Source organism: Scomber scombrus, chromosome 14 (assembly GCF_963691925.1).
Source record: "Scomber scombrus chromosome 14, fScoSco1.1, whole genome shotgun sequence".
Lineage (NCBI taxonomy): Eukaryota > Metazoa > Chordata > Actinopteri > Scombriformes > Scombridae > Scomber > Scomber scombrus.
Window position 1 is genome coordinate 25,473,920 of NC_084983.1, and position 18,726 is coordinate 25,492,645.

The 18,726-nt window shown below is 38.0% G+C and overlaps 1 protein-coding gene across 1 annotated transcript; it reads right to left on the bottom strand.

Annotated features, from left to right (window-relative positions):
* Nucleotides 1–166: 166 nt before the first annotated feature.
* On the bottom strand, nucleotides 167–11,872 carry aldh3a2b (aldehyde dehydrogenase 3 family, member A2b). The gene is made up of 11 exons (XM_062432705.1): nucleotides 11,754–11,872; nucleotides 9,780–9,942; nucleotides 8,968–9,199; nucleotides 5,946–6,031; nucleotides 4,948–5,156; nucleotides 4,630–4,747; nucleotides 4,363–4,504; nucleotides 4,018–4,184; nucleotides 3,806–3,905; nucleotides 2,771–3,009; nucleotides 167–1,106 (listed from the first exon to the last, which is right to left on the bottom strand). The coding sequence occupies exons 2-11, from the start codon at nucleotides 9,939–9,941 to the stop codon at nucleotides 1,092–1,094; spliced, it is 1,470 nt and encodes a 489-aa protein (XP_062288689.1). The 5' UTR covers nucleotide 9,942; nucleotides 11,754–11,872; the 3' UTR covers nucleotides 167–1,091.
* Nucleotides 11,873–18,726: the final 6,854 nt, after the last annotated feature.

Sequence of the window (18,726 nt, forward strand, 5' to 3'; positions counted from 1 at the left end):
GACTGTTATATGTGGGACTGGGAGTTTATTTCTAACCCAGACTACAGGAGACGCCATGATTAGTAGGAAGTTTAGGAAACCACGGCCACCTCCAACATAATATATAACATGTAGGATATTGTACTAATACATAACAAAAATACAAAAAAATCATATTATAGACAGATACATGTATAAATATATTTATTTGTATATCAGTCCAATACAGAAATACATGTAGATATATTCAACTATTAATTAAAAGTACTTAAAATCTTTGATAGTATGATTTAAAAAAACACATTCAGCTATGACAGTTGTTTAAAGATTGACAAACAATTTACAATAATAGTTAAATTTGTTAAAGGGCATTTGGTGTTTTAAGAAAATGAAATAAAATGTCCTTCACATGATCGTGTCTGATTCTGACTCATGATCAAACACTACAATCAACACGTTGTCTCCATCTTTGCCGTCACAAAAAAAACACATACTGAAAAAACAAACAAACCTGCACTCAGGTCCCTTTAGGCTGGACGTAAAGTTAATGGTTGATCCATTATTGAAATAGATTGGACCCTAAATTAATGGTAGTTAATTATTTAACAATAAAAACAGTTATATTTTATGAACTTCATCTTCAGTGAGCATTGATTGCTACAAATATTGTTATTTCACAGTGATGAGCTTTACACACATTGTGTTACTTCATTTAAAATCATTCATAGCAAAATAACGACGATAATTGGTCAATTATATAGTGTGTTTAAAACATGTCCTTAAAATATGCAAACCTGTTTTAACAGGTTAAAACAATAGGTAGTGATACTGAACACACATGTAAGAGGCGTGCATGGAATAAATAGTTACTTTCTGGAAATGAGAGCGCTCACTACATTGTGAAACTTACGATATTGTTACTGAAATAAAGAATGATTTAAGGCAACACCCTGAACATTCACTGTACTGCAGCATTAGTGTCTTGTGCAGATTTTGATCTTATTCATTCAGAAACTCATTGATGTGATGTTACGAACTTCATGCTGCTGCTTTTCTTCTCTCAGGTCCTCAGGGTGAAGGAGGTTTGTTGTCTGGAGAGCAGTGTGATGTCTTCAAAGGAGATAATTCTGAAAAAAGGATATAATTCAGTTAGAGGCCTTTTAGTTTTCATGAATCTGTCTTCTCATCTGTATTCATACTTCCTGCTGAGTTATTGATTTTAAATGTACAGTATGCTGTGACTGTGATGGTGATCTGATGTTTGAGTCCCTGTCCTGTCTGTGTCCTGTTTTGTGCATGAGCACCGAGGGGACCTGAAGTGCATTTCTGCCAACTGTAGAGGGCAGTAATGCTTATTGAGAGTGACCGAAATGTGCCAGAAAGGCAGCAATGAACCATTTTAACTTTCAAAAGTGTATTTGTAAATGTATTGAGAGGGAAAGAAATGCATTCTAAATGTTTGTTAGCCTTAGAGGATAGACATATTTTTGTAAACAAAACAATGAAATTTAAAAATGTCTGTGAGCAGGACGAGCATTAGTGCAGATGTCCAACATGCTCACTGGCAGCAAAAAGAATAAAGAAAAAAAAGACCATGTCTAAACTTTCCAAGTAGGTGTGTTTGCAGACTTGTAGCATCTACAGGTCAAACCCACTTGGGTCAGGTTTAGGGGTCGGGGTGCATGTCATGTAGGTCTGAGACTGCAGACAGATCCTTCTCAAACTTTCTGCAGTAATCAGCTGTCAGAAGTATTTATCAATTTCATTTTTATTAACAACTCCTTGCATCAACAAGATGGATAAGTGGTTGATTCGAGGCAATCAAAACTTTCCAATCCATGTAATTATAAATATACACATATGTATATGTATAGACGTCTCAATCTTGATGCTTGATGGTTGAGCTGACATTGTGGTACTGGATAAAATATAATATGATATATGATATGCTGATATTTAACCTTGGTTTCATTTGACAAAGTGGGGGTCATCTTACATTCAAGGATTAGACAAAAACATGTTCACAACATCAAGATACTCGTTGAATAGACTACAATGGGTGCTGCATTATGGGAAGCTTGTTGTATTCATGTTGCTAAGCTAGCGATTTTCTTTAAGTCAAGTTTGTCTGTTAAAGTCAGGCGGGGAGTTCGGGTCCTCTGAAATGATGCCAATGCGGAAGTAACCTAAAACTGCATTCTATCAAAAGGCCACCAGGGGGCGACCGTTTTGGTGTCAAAAGGACTTCCGTCTCTATACAAGTCAATGGAGAATTCACCAACTTCTCACTTGATTTCTAACCTCAGTAAACGTTTTCAAAATGTGTTTATGGTCTCAATCGCTAGTTTAAAGCCTTCTTCAATGCAGTATGATGTTCATTTGTGACATTTTGGCCTCCCTGATTTTATATTTGACGATAAAGCAGAGTATGCATTAGGGCGTGGCTACGTCGTGATTGGCAGGTTGATTGGTTCACAGGTTCAGGAGGGCGCCTCTTGCTCCTCCTGATGCCCATATGAGTAGAATCCATTTTTCTTTTTACCCGGCATGCACCGGAAATCAGAAACTATTGGCTTCCAAGCAGCAGTCCACAAACCAATGGGTGACGTCACGGATGTGTTTTATATACAGTCTATGGTGCAGCTACACTTATCCCCGATACATGATGCAAACCTTGTGTAGCTACAAACATGTTTTGTCTGTTCATCACTTTGGTGAGAATGAAGTGACCTACAGTATTGAATTTCCTCACAGTGTGAAGTCAGCGTTGCTCTTTCTCTTCATAACTCACCTGTAGAGCAAAAGCAGCCGCCACAACCAGGACGGCTAACAGCGCCATCCGCCCCATCCAGCCCAGTTCTAGGTTCTTCAGGAGGAAGAATCGGGCCCAGCCCAGTTTCTTGGGTGTGTGAGGCGGGTACCGCATGCTGTTCACCCCCTCCATTTTCAGCTGTTTGATCAGACAACCACGCAGGTGGCTCAGCTGGTCAAAACTGAACTTGCCGTGGTAGCAGCCCATACCACTGTTTCCTGTACACGAAAAAAGGGAGATATTTTAACTCTGTCAGCAAATATCGGCCTCCAGTTTGATGGCAGGAAACACAATGTCACTCAAAAAATGTTCCATTAGTGCTGTATATTCCCAACAAGATTAAGTTTTCTTTATTCAATCAAAGTTATTGTTGGATGGTAACTGGAGAAAGCAGCTGCTATCTTAAATTTCATGTACACTGCCAAAAAGTACAGTATTCATGAGTTGAATGTTGTGTTGTGTGTGGTTTGTTGTATAATAAAGTTTACTCAGATTAATTTAACTCTAAAATCTCAGGGCAAAGTTTTATTGAACAAATCACGAGAAGGAGATTTCGCAACAGTTGTATTACGACATGATGGTGGTTGAACATTGACAGAAAACTAAACTAAATGTTACAATCACTGTGACGGATTAACTGTCTCAAACAAGTGCCAAGTTTTTTCAAGATTTCCTTAACAAACTGAAATGAATGTGAGTTAATGGCTGTCTCAGAGGTATGAAGTAAGTTTGAAATGTTATAGTATGCTTTAGAAAGTGGGTTATCAGTGAAACATAAAACCAATATCAAGATCTTTTCAAGTACAGTCAGTGGCCTGAATGGGAAAGATCTATGTATCTGTGTTTTTGAAACCTTTATTTCACCTAATGATCATTTGCTAAACCACATACCGCTGTGCTTGGCAAAGTCAGTCATTTACTCAGTCACACCCCTGCTATTCAGAGAGTCTGTTTACCAAGAGAATAAGTAAAAACTCCTGTTTGTATAATACAGTTTCTGGTGTGCACACTCACCCACTCCTCCGAAAGGCAGAGAGCTGACAGAATAGTGAACAAGACAGTCGTTGGCCAGCAGGCCTCCACTGGAGGTCTCATCTCTCATCTTGCTTATCACCTTCAGAAAGAAGAGAAACGATTTATGTCACACTCACAAGTCTTTCTGCAAATCTGAATCTACAACTGAACACATGCTATTCTGTTCACTACTGTGTTGCATGTGTCCGCACCTTGTCATCTGCTGTAAAGACGTAGAGGGCCAGAGGTTTTTCTCCTTTGTTGATAATCTTGATCGCTTCATCCAGGCCACTGATGGATAAAATGGGGAGCAGAGGTCCAAATATCTCCTCCTGCATCACTTTTGCCTCTGGCTTCACATCCCGCAAAACTGTGGGGGCTGAACACGGCAGAGAAAAACTATTTATAGGATGCCTTTGTTCTTCATTGCTTAGTATGGTACATAATGAGCCTGTTAAGTGTAGTAAATCTGCATTACTGCCTGCATTAAAAACAATCACAGATCACCTCCTGCATAGCGTGTAAAACATAATGTGAACAGCTGTCAGAAGTATTACCGATGTAGCAGTCTGACTCATCATTGTCTCCGCCTACAGCGACGGTGCTGTCATCCAGCATGGCCATTATCCTCTTGAAGTGGCGCTGGTTGATGATGCGTCCGTAGTCGGGGCAAGTCTTTGGGTTTTCTGTGTAGAACTCCTGCCAACCAACAACAAACAACGTCATAACTGTAGCTGTTTCCACATTTTCATATCTAGTGGTTCTTCACTAATTTGTGAGATCTGGACATTTTGTTTAGCACTAAGCTTTCAGATCTTCAGTACCTTAATAGACTTCTTGACCTCTTCAATAACTCGTTCCTGGATGCTGGGCTCACAAAGGATGTAATCTGGGGCGATACAGGTCTGCCCACAGTTGGTGTACTTTCCCCAGACGACTCGCCTACACATTGATGGGAAAGAGAAGATGATGAGTCTCAGGAAGGAGCAGGTACAGTGTTTAGAGAGGCTAGTTGGAAAGCATCTTATTTAAATTAGAATACTCAAGAGGAAAAGAGCGAAGAAAGAATTATGAGATATTATGTATTAAAGAAATATATTGCAGTGAAAAGAAACCAAACCATATTTTAACATTGCTTTAACCTGCAGGCTATGTTTATGTCACAGTTCTTGTCGATGTAGCAGGGGCTCTTCCCGCCCAGCTCCAGGGTGACGGGTGTCAGGTTTTTGGCAGCAGCCTCCATGATCACCTTTCCCACCATGCTGTTGCCTGTGTAGAAGATGTGATCGAAGCGCTGGCGCAGCAGCTCCTGGGTCTCTGGCACACCTCCAGTTACCACAGGGTAAAGCTCCTGGAAGGTTAAAACACACATTCATGTATCACTGTAACTGTAAATCATTTGCAGTAAATAAATGAATAAAATATTGTCGACTATAAACCAGGCGGGGAGTTCCGGTCCTCTGAAATGATGCCAATGCGGAAGTAACCTAAAACTGCATTCTATCAAAGGCCACCAGGGGGCGACCGTTTTGGTGTCAAAAGGACTTCCGTCTCTATACAAGTCAATGGAGAATTCACCAACTTCTCACTTGATTTATAATCTCAGTAAACGTTTTCAAAATGTGTTTATGGTCTCAATCGCTAGTTTAAAGCCTTCTTCAATGCAGTATGATGTTCATTTGTGAAATTTTGGCCTCCCTGATTTTATATTTGACGATAAAGCAGGGTATGCAATAGGGCGTGGCTACGTCGTGATTGACAGGTTGATTGGTTCACAGGTTCAGGAGGGCGCCTCATGCTCCTCCTGATGCCCATATAAGTAGAATCCGTGTTTTTTTTTACCCAGCATGCACTGGAAATTTTCAAGATGGCGCTGCTCAGATCTGAAACTATTGGCTTCCAAGCAGCAGTCCAAAAACCAATGGGTGACGTCACGGATGTTACGTCCATTTTATATACAGTCTATGCTATAAACATAGAGCAAAATGTGTGTTTCTGTCCAGAGGGAAAGAGTAAATGATGTTAACCTTTGTGGAACTGAAGCCTGTCATTACTATTATCTATTGTGTTTCATCTGTTCTGTGTCATTTATGTATCACAAGTCCTCTGATGATGCTGATATTAAGCGACCCATCCTTACTTTGTCGATGTAAACTGGCAGCAGGTCCTCCATGACCTTTGCAGTGTGAACACAGACCTCAGAGGGCTTCACCACAGCTGCATTGCCTGGACAGATCAATGACAAAAGCAACAGAGTATATAATTAGACAATTATGTAACAAATATATTTTTTATTTTACTCTGAATATTCATTTTTTTGTCAACATACATTGAAGCAGTGGGAGCATTACAATTACCATTTGCAATCTTTAAATAAAGGTCTGTAAACAATAATTAAACATAGAAGTAGACAAACTAGAGTGTTGTAATCTGAGTGTCTGAAATCACGTCTATAAAATTAAGGCCTTTGATGGTGTTGATTACATGAAAGTATCTTGTTTTTTAATTAAATTCTTCTCATGTACTGCATTACGCTTGTACTGTTTTCCAACGGAGTCAATAGTTGCTTTTGCTTTTTTTTATGATGAAATTGTGTTCTGATATTTTATTTTGATGGTTTTCGTTGGATTTTGTTATTGTTCGAGATAAAATCCATAAATAAATAAATAAATAAATAAATAAATAAATAAATAGGCAAACTGGCATCACAAATTCTTGAAGTCAAGTTGATAAAATAATAAGGATTATGATCTCCCCCAATATACGCCCATCTAATCATATATTATCATACTTTGGTCATGTGATGACGCTTGTGCAAGTCTCATTTGTTGAAGAAGGCCATGAAACAGTTAAAAACTGTGAAAAAAGATAATAATGTCCCTTGAGTAAGGGACTAACCCTTTTTCACAGATTTGTGTCAAAAATGCATCACTGTGCTCAAAAAAAAAACTGACTCTGTGATATCCTGAGATCAGCTTGGGTTGGATGTTTTCTTCACAAACTGCTCTAAGATTGTTGTCTTTGTTGGCAGCCTCAAACTTCTGCTCCTGCTACACTTTACGGTGTGTTTACAGCAACACTAACTGCTTTTAACAAGGATGCACACATGTAAATTGCTCCTTGCTTGCTTGTTACTGTGTGGAGTCTCTCACCTCTGACAAATCAAACCCTAACTTGAGATGCACATTTATATGTACAGCTGCCTCATGTCTAAACTTTGTTCTTTATCATTTATATCCTGCATCAATCAGTAGGAATGACTTGTGACCTACTAGGCAGATCTGATAGTTATTGTAGGATCTGATAATGTTGGAGCAAAGGATAAAGTCCAAACTGTGCAAACATCACACAACATGACTCTAGTCCTACAGGCATCAACGATTGAGTCAAAACAGGTTTTTTCCCAATTACTAAACAAATAAACCTCCAATCTGCAGTAGCTCTACTAAGACTACTATGCAAAACTACCACTGGGGAAAAGTAACAAACAAAAGATTCAAGTACATAAATAATCAGACAAAAGACTTAAAAATCGAGCTGTGTCATGCTAAACAGTCACAAGCAAACACTCCTCACTGACGTTTGCATCACAAAGTGATCGGAGGTTGACTTTAGAGCACAGAGTGGCCTTTTAGTGCAGCTTTAGAAACAAATGAATTATGCATGAGTTGTTTATTCATTTTGTTGGAGCTGATTTCTTCAAACAGAGATGGACCTTTGAGCTATCACTGATAGGAATAATGAGTTGAGACATGCATGTTCACATGTAATGCTGCAAAAATATATCATGGCATGTGTGTGACAATTACAGTAGATACACATGTTGTAGGACACAGTTTTTGTTCTGAATCTGTTGCTAATCTTGTAAGAGCTGCAATGATTAGTCAAAAATCAATTGGTCAATCAACAGAAAATTATTCGACAACTATTTTAACAACTGAATAATTATTTTAATCATTTTTGAGGAATATTTTTGAAGACATTACCTTGAAAGTAATTGTTAATTGCAGCTCTTAATCTTCTAACCTTGACTCTCTTATGGCTGCAGAGCAGAGTTCACAGTGTGACCTTTGACTCACTAATCATAAGCTGACAGAAAAAATAAAGACTGTTAGGCAACGCTGGGATAAAAAGGAACTGGAGTGGTTAGGATCACAAGACAAAGTAGGGAACTGAACAGGACTAAATAATTAATGAAGAATAAGAGAGAAAGGAACAATAAGTGTGCTGCCGTCAACCAATGAGGCTTCAGAAAATGAGCTTTGTGATGTTTCACTGACTGTACATGCCACAAAATGAAAATCTATCAGATGTTTGAAACTTGATCTGAAATATTGTGTAAGCCTTACTTTTAAAGGATAGGATCTCAATTTTAAAGTCTGTCTTAAAACAACAGTCAGGTGTCCATACAGTATGAACACCAAAAGAGGTTTTCCACACTGTAATCATTCCTCCTGTTCATAATGACAATTGAAAGATCTCCTTCAAATGTACTTTCAGTGTAAGTGATGAGGGCCAAAATCCAAAGTATGTCCACACAGTCATTTAAAAGTTTATCTGAATCTTATATGAGGCTTCAGCAGTCTGATCAAGTGGATCTCTGCTACATTTACTGTCTTTTTAGCATCTAATTCTCTCTTTTTGTTTCCTCTGACTGTGTTTCCCTGTTGAACTGTGGTGGAAGTATAGTAACAAAAAGAGACTTTGTCACTAAAAAGACTGTAACATTGAAACATATCTACTTGTGAAGCTTTATATCATCTTCAGATAAACTTTTAAAACATTGTTGCTCAGGAGGAAGGATTACAGGAAGAAAAACATATTTCAGTCTTCATTTGGGCACCTGTTGGTTGTTTTAAGACAGACTTGGAAAATTGTGAGCCTATCCTTTAAACAAATAAATTATTCGGTGCCTCGTGCCTTTTTGTGTCATTTTAAAATTGCTGGAGTGGACGAAAGACACAAATCTTGCATCAGTGTCTGAGATATTGTGCACAGTCAGACAAAGTTCATCTCAGGGGAAAATGATGATGAAGTCAGATAAAAATGTGAATGCTGACCTCATTACATCACACACACACATGCAGACACACTGCTCTTTCATCCCCCACACACCCGCCACCCCCCCAACACACACACACACATTCAGCATCCTACAGTACCAGCAGCGATGGCTCCGATAAGTGGCTGTATGGTGACGGCCCAGGGGTAGTTCCAGGCCCCGATTATCAGCACCACTCCCAGCGGCTCCGGCTTGATGTAGACAGTGTCTGAGATGGTCAGAAGGTTCTTCTCCACAGGCCGAGGGGCGGCCCACTCCTTCAGCTTCCTGATGGCCAGGCTGATCTCTCCCTCCAGCCCCAGGGTCTCATACAGCTGGGTCCCAACCTCACTCTGGGGGATGAAGACAACCACAGTGGCACTGCTCATTACTGATGTTGTTTTTTTGTCATTTTCACTGTATGTTTTCTTTCTAAAGCCTGTTAGCAAAGTCTTAAAGGATAACTGTCATTTAATCCGTTCCTTAGTCAAGATCTTAATATGTTTCATAACCTTCCTTCCACTTCATTCATATTGCATCTGATCTTGAACATGTTTCATATCTGTTGTCTTTTAAGATTTTATTTCCTTTTTTTACCTCCTCTGCTATGATTCAGTTTTCTAGTGTTTTAGTTCTTATACTCTAATGTCAGATATTGAATGTTTGGCTCAGTTTTAATAAAGGTTAGTGAACTGTTTAAACACCAGTGACAACAATGAAAATGAGTCCAGGATATGGTTCTGACAATGTATTAAACCCATTAATATACACTTGATACAACATGTAGCATTGAAGTAGCCTGACATTAATTTGCACAAACTCTGGTAGTTTTATTCCCAGTTTTTGTTATTCTCTACTCTCTTTTGTATTCTCAAGCTTGTTGGTGACCAGGTATTAATTATTTTAATTTTTTAATAAGAGCCCTTCGCTCACCTTATTGAGGTCTTTCTTGACGGCATCTGAAATCTCTTTCTGTCTCTCAGTGAACATCCGCTGCAGGTTCTTCAGCTGGCGGACGCGGTGCTCTAAACATTTGGACCTGCCTGTTTCGAAGGCCTTCCTGGCACGAGCCACTGCCTGCTGCTCCCGAGACATCCTAGGGAAAAACATACAACACTTAATTGATTAATTGTCAGCTTTTAAATTTATCAACAACTATTTTGATAAGCGTTTGGAAGCATTTTTTAAAAGAAAATTGTCCAGACTCTCTGACTCCAGCTTCACAAACGTGAATATTTTCTGGTTTACTTTGTTTGAATATCTTTTGGGTTGTGGACTTTTGATCAGGACAAAACAAGTTGTTTGAGGATGTCATCTCGGGCTTTGAGAAACTATCGTTTGCAACTCTTCACCCATCATTTCTGCCCATCTTCAATCATCGCTGTGGGATAAAAACGGTGACAGTCCAACAGAAAATCATAAAAAAAAGAGAAAGCAATAATTGGTGTTGGGAATGGAGATAGTCGGGAGGGGAGATATAATGTTATTATGTTTTAATGAATGCATTTATATAGCTACAACATACAGATTATACACACAGTATAACTCAGAGGCATTCTGCCTTTTGATAAAACAGTACAGTGGTGGAATATTTAAAGTACTCAAAGTATTTAAAGTCTCACTCCACTCAAAAATATGTTTATCTTCTTGTTCTTTCAGTTGAATGTTTGAGCTTCACTGTGCAGAATGATGTATGTGCAGAGTTTGACACTCTGCGGCCGTTTTCACATTCATCTGCTGAAAGTGGAAAGTTTCTCTGAGCTCATTGAAAATCAGATTTTTAGGGTCCGGCCAATGTGCATGATTTGTGACATCACAGCGAGTTTAGAGCCAATCCTGGTTCAGTATTATACTCAAACAAATGGGCTGTATAAACTTGAAGCCTGTGGTGCACAAACACTGAGAATGGACTTTACAGTGATGTAGGACAAATGTCGTGTCCCACAAGAATTCGTCTGATATTATATATATATTTGCATATTCATAGATTCTGTAATGTTAAATAAGGGAGAAGGAGGAGGTGTAATTTCAAGGATTTTAAAAAGATAATTTAAGTTTTTTTGTTGTTGTGGTAAAACTCAGAAAAAGAGTATATATATATATCTTAAAACATGTCTGGATGTTATTTGAGTAGTTCCACTTTCTGGCAAATTTAAAATTTCTACCCCACTAGTTTTTACTTCACTGCTTTTATTACACAGCTATTACTTTACATATTCTGGACATGTTTGGACAGAAAACAATGAATTTATATAATATTCAAATTGGTTCCATATTCAAACTTAGACTAAACCTGCTCCACAGTGCATCAGTAAATATGAATCCAGTTTTATAATATACAGTAACAATGAAACCATTCTGCTACTTTTACTTCAGACACTTAAAGTAGTCAAAACTGTATATTACTGTTTAATAGAAGAAGGCATAACATTGAACGCACCTCCTAACGCCTTTGTAATGACCCTCCACCTCCACCTCCCCCTCCGGCCAAACGGTGGGGTCTTTGTCTGTACTGCTCTTTGTTTATAGAAACGGATGATGTTTTGTTTTTTTTACCAGTTCAGAGTAACTGGAAACCTGCAGCAGGGGAGTTATCACAGCTTCTGGGTCAGAGTTAAAACTGCATATTTACACGCACTCTTGTAGCAATAGGACATCCGGTTTATACGGCCCCTGTGAGTGTAATAACGGATCATAACACTTTGCAACTACCGTAACTTTTCTAAAACTGCAACATTATAACTCAATAATCTGTCACACTGGTGGATTGAGACTTTTAAAGCACACACAGTTGTTATCAGTTTGTTTCGCATTTCCGTTGATCGCCGGTATGTCGGCCTTTAGCCAACAATCTTAAACTAGATATATAACACACTGCACAGCTGGTTTAGTTGAATTCCTACCTACCTGAGTGATTTGAGTTGTGTGTGTTTCTTGAGGTCTGTCTCAGTGTGGATGGTGAAATATCTCGCAGCAGCAGCAGCAGCAGAGGAGCTGAATAATGACAGCAGTGGAGAAACACTCAGATCTCCTTCCCCGTTAGGTCACACCCACACAGGGGCAGGACCAGTGTGTGTGTGTGTGTGTGTGTGTGTGTGTGTGTGTCTGTGTGTGTGTGTGTGTGTGTGTGTGTGTGTGTGTGTGTGTCAAAGGCTACTCAAATTTAAAGGATAAGTTCACAATTTGTCAGATCTGTCTTAAAACAATAGTCAGGTGCCCAAATTAACACTTACACTTGTTTTTTCTTACTGTGAGCTTTTACTCATGTCTAGTTTTATGTGTATTTTACTGTTATTGCTAATTTTTATTTTTTACCTTGTTATCTATTGTGTATATTGTATTCAGTCTACCCTGATTTTACTTTACTAGTTTTAATCTCCCCTTCTTGGGATGGGTGTAGCAAATTGGCTGGCAATAAAAGGACCCCCACAGCCACAGCCTTGACTAAATTCACTAAATTCACTTTAAATTGCATATCGCACTATATTTTATTTTAATTTTAATTTTAATTTTAATTTTAATTTTAATTTTAATTTTAATTTTAATTTTAATTTTAATTTTATTTTATTTTTTATTTTTTTAAATTTTATTTCTGCACATTATCACACAGCCTCATCCTCAGACCTTGTTGTTCTTATTTTAGTATTTAGTTTTTCTTCTTATTTAGTATTTAGTATTTAGTTCTTTGATGTCTTTATGTATTAAGCTGCTGGACCCTAAATTTCCCCAAGTGGATCAATAAAGTTGACATCTAGCCTGTTTATGTTTATTGTGTCTCTCCCTATTAAGTAAACCAAGAATAGTAAGGAATCCTTCCTTTCATACTTACCATTAAATATTCCTTTATAAGGCACTTTCATAAGTGCTGGGGGGCAAAATCCACAGTCCTCCTGTATTTAATGTGTTTGAACGTTTATATGAAGATATATTTGAAGATAAAACGACTCTTCAGCCATCAAAATTAGTCAAATAAAATCAACATCCAGCCCCTCTTTCTGTTACCATACTTACACTGCAAGTGAACAGAAACATGCTGTCAATCAAGACGCAGCTGAAGCCTCAAATTTATTTGAGTAATATCAATCAATTTTAAACAGTAAAACTTTTGTTTCAATGCCAATGTTTCCTTTTTCAGCTCAGGTTTTGTTTTTAGTGCAGTACCAACATTTAAAGTCCCATGAAATGACCTCACATGACTTTTACTTCCTGTAAAACAGAATATCTTAAATAGTGACATCATCCTGCACTAGTGGGCGTAAATTAAAATTTCAATTGATATAACCATTCTACACCGGTAGGAGACCCCGGGGAAGACCCAGGACACGCTGGAGAGACTATGTCTCTCGGCTGGCCTGGGAACGCCTCGGGATCCCCCGGGAAGAGCTGGACGAAGTGGCTGGGGAGAGGGAAGTCTGGGTTTCCCTGCTTAGGCTGCTGCCCCCGCGACCCGACCCCGGATAAGCGGAAAGAAGATGGATGGATGGATGGATAACCATTAAATCTTTGGACATCTGCTCTTGTCCATTGTCCAAAATAATGATCCCTCCCTGCATTATGTCCCACCCCAACATCCTGTTTAAACAGGAAATACATCAAATCAAAGACGTAAGTGAGGGAAGCATGGATGCAATTTAAGAAAACCCAGAGTGTCATTTCATGTCACTGCTCTGGACTCATGCAAGACAATAAAGCCAGAAATCCTGTGACTGCCAAGCTTGCAACTGTGTGGGCAAATCTCTGAAAAGTGGTTGTTATAAACTCAGCTCTGAATAAAAGTATGCAATACAAGAGCAAATACATCCACAAAAGTCTCAAAATAAAGATTTGCCCTTTCAAAAACTCAAATTTCAACGTTTCTTAACTTTTTTCCAACATATGTGCACCAGATCACCATTTAAAAGTTTCAAACCTGTAAAACAAATGAATAAACTCCGAGAACAGTGATGCAATTAAACTGTGAAAATGTGTTGGACAAGCACAAAAAACAGGGCTGCAGCTGTGAAGAAAGAAAGCTCAAATACAAAATCATGTTTTCAGAGATCTGGATTTTTTTTCAGCTTATCCAAACATTACAGAGATTTCAAGCTTTGAAACACCAAAGTTTCAACCTTTAAAACCTTGTTTTTCAGTTGTAAAACATGGCATGATATTCATCCCATAAATATTATCAAAAATCTAAATCAGGAGTGAAAAAAATAAATCTGTATCATACAAGTTGATAATTTTTAGCAATGTTTTGCTTCAATGGCACCAAAAAGGATCCTGATATCAGTCTGAAGAGACATTTTTGTTAAATAAATGGAGCATTTCTCCAACTGATCCAGTCAAACTCTGCAAGACATTTTAAGAAATTGGTCCAACTGGAAATTAGTATACTATTAAAATCATAGACTGTATATCAAATGGACGTAAAATCCCTGACGTCACCCATTGGTTTGTGGACTGCTGCTTGGAAGCCAATAGTTTCGGATCTGAGCAGCGCCATCTTGAAAATATCCGGTGCATGCCGGGTAAAAAAACAAAACACGGATTCTACTTATATGGCCATCAGGAGGAGCAAGAGGCGCCCTCCTGAACCTGTGAACCAATCAACCTGTCAATCACCACGTAGCCACGCCCTAATGCATACCCTGCTTTATCGTCACATATAAAATCAGGGAGGCCAACATTTCACAAATGAACATCATACTGCATTGAAGAAGGCTTTAAACTAGCGATTGAGACCATAAACACATTTTGAAAACGTTTACTGAGGTTATAAATCAAGTGAGAAGTTGGTGAATTCTCCATTGACTTGAATAGAGACGGAAGTCCTTTTGACACCAAAACGGTCGCCCCCTGGTGGCCTTTTGATAGAATGCAGTTTTAAGTTACTTCCGCGTTGGCATCATTTCAGAGGACCAGAACTCCCCGCCTGATTAAAATACAAAAAATACTATGTAATTAATTAAATATTAATAATATAAACGACCACAGTAAATCAGTAACACATTAATGCTGATTTAATTCAGTGGCATAGATAGGTCCCTCTTTGTCAGCTATAACACTCAGTCTTCAGATTTGAGGACCGTGATCATAAAGGCTGATATTTTGGGTGTGATACTTGGACCAGCTTGGCAATGTTAACATCCAAAACAAAACCTGAATCAAGAGTTTATTCAACTATTCTTAAATTTGATGTTTATTCTCATGAGGACAAGTACTATCTGTAGTGCTAACTGATGCTACATGACATAGCATTTACAACACCACACACAAATTTAGACACAAATTCAGTGAATGAAAAGACTCAAAAAGTAATCTAACAAATTATATCTCAGGATTTGTTTTGGATTTTTTTTTTACTGTAATATGTTTATTTCAATCCATCTTACATGTTATTTTATGCCTGCAATGAGGTGTATTTTTTTTTACAATTTTGAAGGAGACTTTGAAAACTTTTTCATACATTTCTGATTCAAATAGTCACAGACACAGAGAAATATTTTCATTTAAAACATATTTACTCTGATTTCATGTGATGTTTTGATTCAAAATCAAATACATTTAATAGAAAAACGAATGCCTCAGCCTGAAATACAAGGCTTTCTCCTTTCATCCAAAATAAAGCTGGAGTCACACCAAGCTGCTAGATGTCAGCACTGTAAACGCGACTGACAGATTATTTCACTTTCTTTTCCTCAACATTCCTTCTGAGCTGTAATATCTGTTTATTTTGTAACTATAGCTGCACGAAACCACGTCTCATGTTTTCCCTACTTTCCCTGCAGAGTCTGACTTTCTTTTATCTGCAGCCAAGCTGGAATCACACTAAGCTTCTATTTCTCAGCTTTTACAGCACGGGACACGGCCTGAGGAGCAACCATCTCGCTTCAGCCATGCAGCCATGCTGGATTAGGCCTCCCAAAAAACTCCCAGGATGACAGGAAATGTGGATAGAGTTATCACATCAAACAGCGGGCTGAGGAATGGTGTTTGTGTATTGTGAAAGAAGGAGCGAGGATGTAGGTGAGGGAGAGGAGGGCAGAGCGTCATTCACACCCGAGTGTCGATCCTGATTTCTTAGAGAGGAGTGTGGACACAGAAGGCCAGCGTTTCTTCTGTGTGCACACCTGAGTTTGTGAGGTATAAACTGAAGCATTCAGACACAGAGAAAGACAGTTTGTGTATTGTTGGGATTTTTTTTAAATGGAAGATTTAGGAATTACAGTTTGGGCTGCAGAGCAGGCCAGAGGTTCAAAATGACACAAAGAGGATGACTGCAATCCCAAGAAATGTGTGGGAAGAAGAAAAGGAGAAATGCCCTGACACGTCATTATGCTTATTATACTTATATGTGGTTTAACCTCTGACATGTTTTGATTTGCCATTTTTTAAGTAGAATGAATTCATATCACAAAGATCTATTTGTCATTAAAGCTCTAACAAGAAACCCCACTTAAAAAGCAAATGGCATGTTCTTATTTGACAAATGTGTAATTGGGTAAAACAGTAGGTGAAAGTGAATAAAGTATGTTGTGTTTAGCAACCGTTATTATTTTTTCTCTCTCACAATAATACATGGGAGACAAATAAAAGGAAAAACAACATAAAGTCTCTTATAATGTGAGCAACATGATCCTCCAGAGCAGCTTCAACGCTGATGTTGTTTCTCAGAATCTGATCTGTTTTTGAGGAATAAGCACATTTTCATAAGGATATTCACTCATTTGATGTCTTGATGATGATGATGAAGAGAGTGCTGTTGAAAAATGTTTCATAGCTGTTCAGTGTTGTTGAGATCTGGTGACTGTGAAGGTCTTAGTGTATGATTCACATCACATGCATCCTGTGTAGAAGCATTTGCATTTGTTATTCCTCTCATTTATTTTATGAAAAGTTTATTTGTATAGGGACAAGTATATAGCATCAACTAATGCTGCATACTTCAGCATTTAGTTAGTTCCCATTGCGAGTCTCTATATGGGCCTTTAAATATATAAAACTCAACATTAAAATACAAACAAAACAGCACAAACAATTTACAAACTATGACACAATAAAAATATCATAAAGCAATAAGCACTGGATCACTCATGAATACATGACTGATCCCTCTTTAAAAACTGTTATTATTATTATTTTTTGCTATGATTTGATACTCATCTACAGATTTAGCCACAGCATACTCTACCTGCCTGTCTTGCTTTGCCTGTAATGTCTTCATTATGAAGAAGAAAATCATCAGAATAAAATATTTTAGTCTTATGAAACTGGGGAGTCAATCACCTCTAGAATATAATAATAATAATAATAATAATAATAATAATAATAATAATAATAATAATAATAATAATAATAATAATAATAATACACACAACACAGAGAGCAGTAACAACACTGACATTGACAAGATGAAGGTAGAGGACAATGGAATACAGTAAAGAGATAGATAGATAGATAGATAGATAGATAGATAGATAGATAGATAGATAGATAGATAGATAGATAGATAGATAGATAGATAGATAGATAGATTATTGACTACAATAATACTGAATTTAATTAATATTTTAGCCCCAAAATTCCCTTTTGTTGACACAGCTTGGATTCTTCTGAAGTTGCTGGAGGTATATTTATTAGATGGTGTAATACTGCCACCTTGTGACTTTGCTTTTGCCAACATGACAGGCCTGTTATTATAGAAATGTCTTCAAAATAAACCCCAACAATAAAATATATCACAAATAATACAACCTTTAAAAAAACGCCAAACATCAAATATTTTAAAGACACAACTACAAACATTTACACCCTGTTTGACAGAATAGCTGTTCGTTGTCCAGGGTCACAGAGGTCAGGAGCATCACTCTGCTCTGTTAGTGTCATGTGACCCGGTTTCGGCAGTCCATCAATTTTTGGTATCGACATATTGTCGTCTTAATGCAAGTCATGTGACGGCCAGTAGCATCAGGCTACTTTGTGTTATGATCTCAATGGTCCATTGTTGATGGGAGCAGGAGTCAATGTGCAATACTTCACTGCTAATTTGAGCCAATCATCGAGGTTAATGACTCATCTTCAATGAGCTCCAAAATCTTTGCTTTCACTACATCACGTGGTCTAAGGGGGAGACTAACCATTGACTACGTGTATGACATTTCATAATAGTTATTAGAAATATCTATTAAAATAATAAATAACTTTGGCCTTATGTTGCAGGATATTCCCATGGATTAAATGTTCATACCTGTCTCCAGCTTACCGTGAATGCGTTATATTGGCAAAATTTAAATTGCAATGGCCCTTTACTATTGTGTGTCTGGCACTCTCCTGGGAACTGGCTGTGCACTGGACTTTGTGCTATCCGGTGTTTTGATGTCTCGATCGGTGGAAACGCAGCCGACCAGGAAGGAGAAAAAGTAGCCCGATTTGTCACCTCGACACATTATAGCTGACTGAAGCCTCACACTCCGGCAGCTTCTTCAATACACTTCCACGTACACACACACACACACACGCACACTTGCTTTTTACCCCTGATGCGCTCCAGGAGGCAGAGGGCTATGGATATAGAGGATGTGCCACAGACTGAAGTCACTGAGCTGGAGAAGTGTCAATAAAAAGTGCAACAGGCCTTATTTATTTACTATCTATTAAGAGCCTATGCATTGAATAACTGACACCATGCCATTTTGGTTTCCATTTTCCATATATATATATATATTTAAGTCATTTAGAAAATGTTTAAACCTACAAATCATTTAGGCGCCAACCCCTTACTCTTGCAGGTCAAGACAAGCCCAGTCTCAGGTAAATTGGCGCATAACGGGTCATCGGGGATCAAACAGACACCTATTAGCCGGACAGTCGTTAATAGGTGTGTTGCACATCAAAGGCA

Excerpts from the sequence above, each read along its gene's own strand:
- aldh3a2b (XM_062432705.1), bottom strand. The coding sequence starts at position 9,941 with ATGTCTCGGGAGCAGCAGGCAGTGGCTCGTGCCAGGAAGGCCTTCGAA. Across the intron at positions 4,505-4,629 it reads AGGTCAAGAAGTCTATTAAG|GAGTTCTACACAGAAAACCC; the intron begins GTACTGAAGATC and ends GTTGGTTGGCAG. Across the intron at positions 3,010-3,805 it reads TCTGCCTTTCGGAGGAGTGG|GAAACAGTGGTATGGGCTGC; the intron begins GTGAGTGTGCAC and ends TTTCGTGTACAG.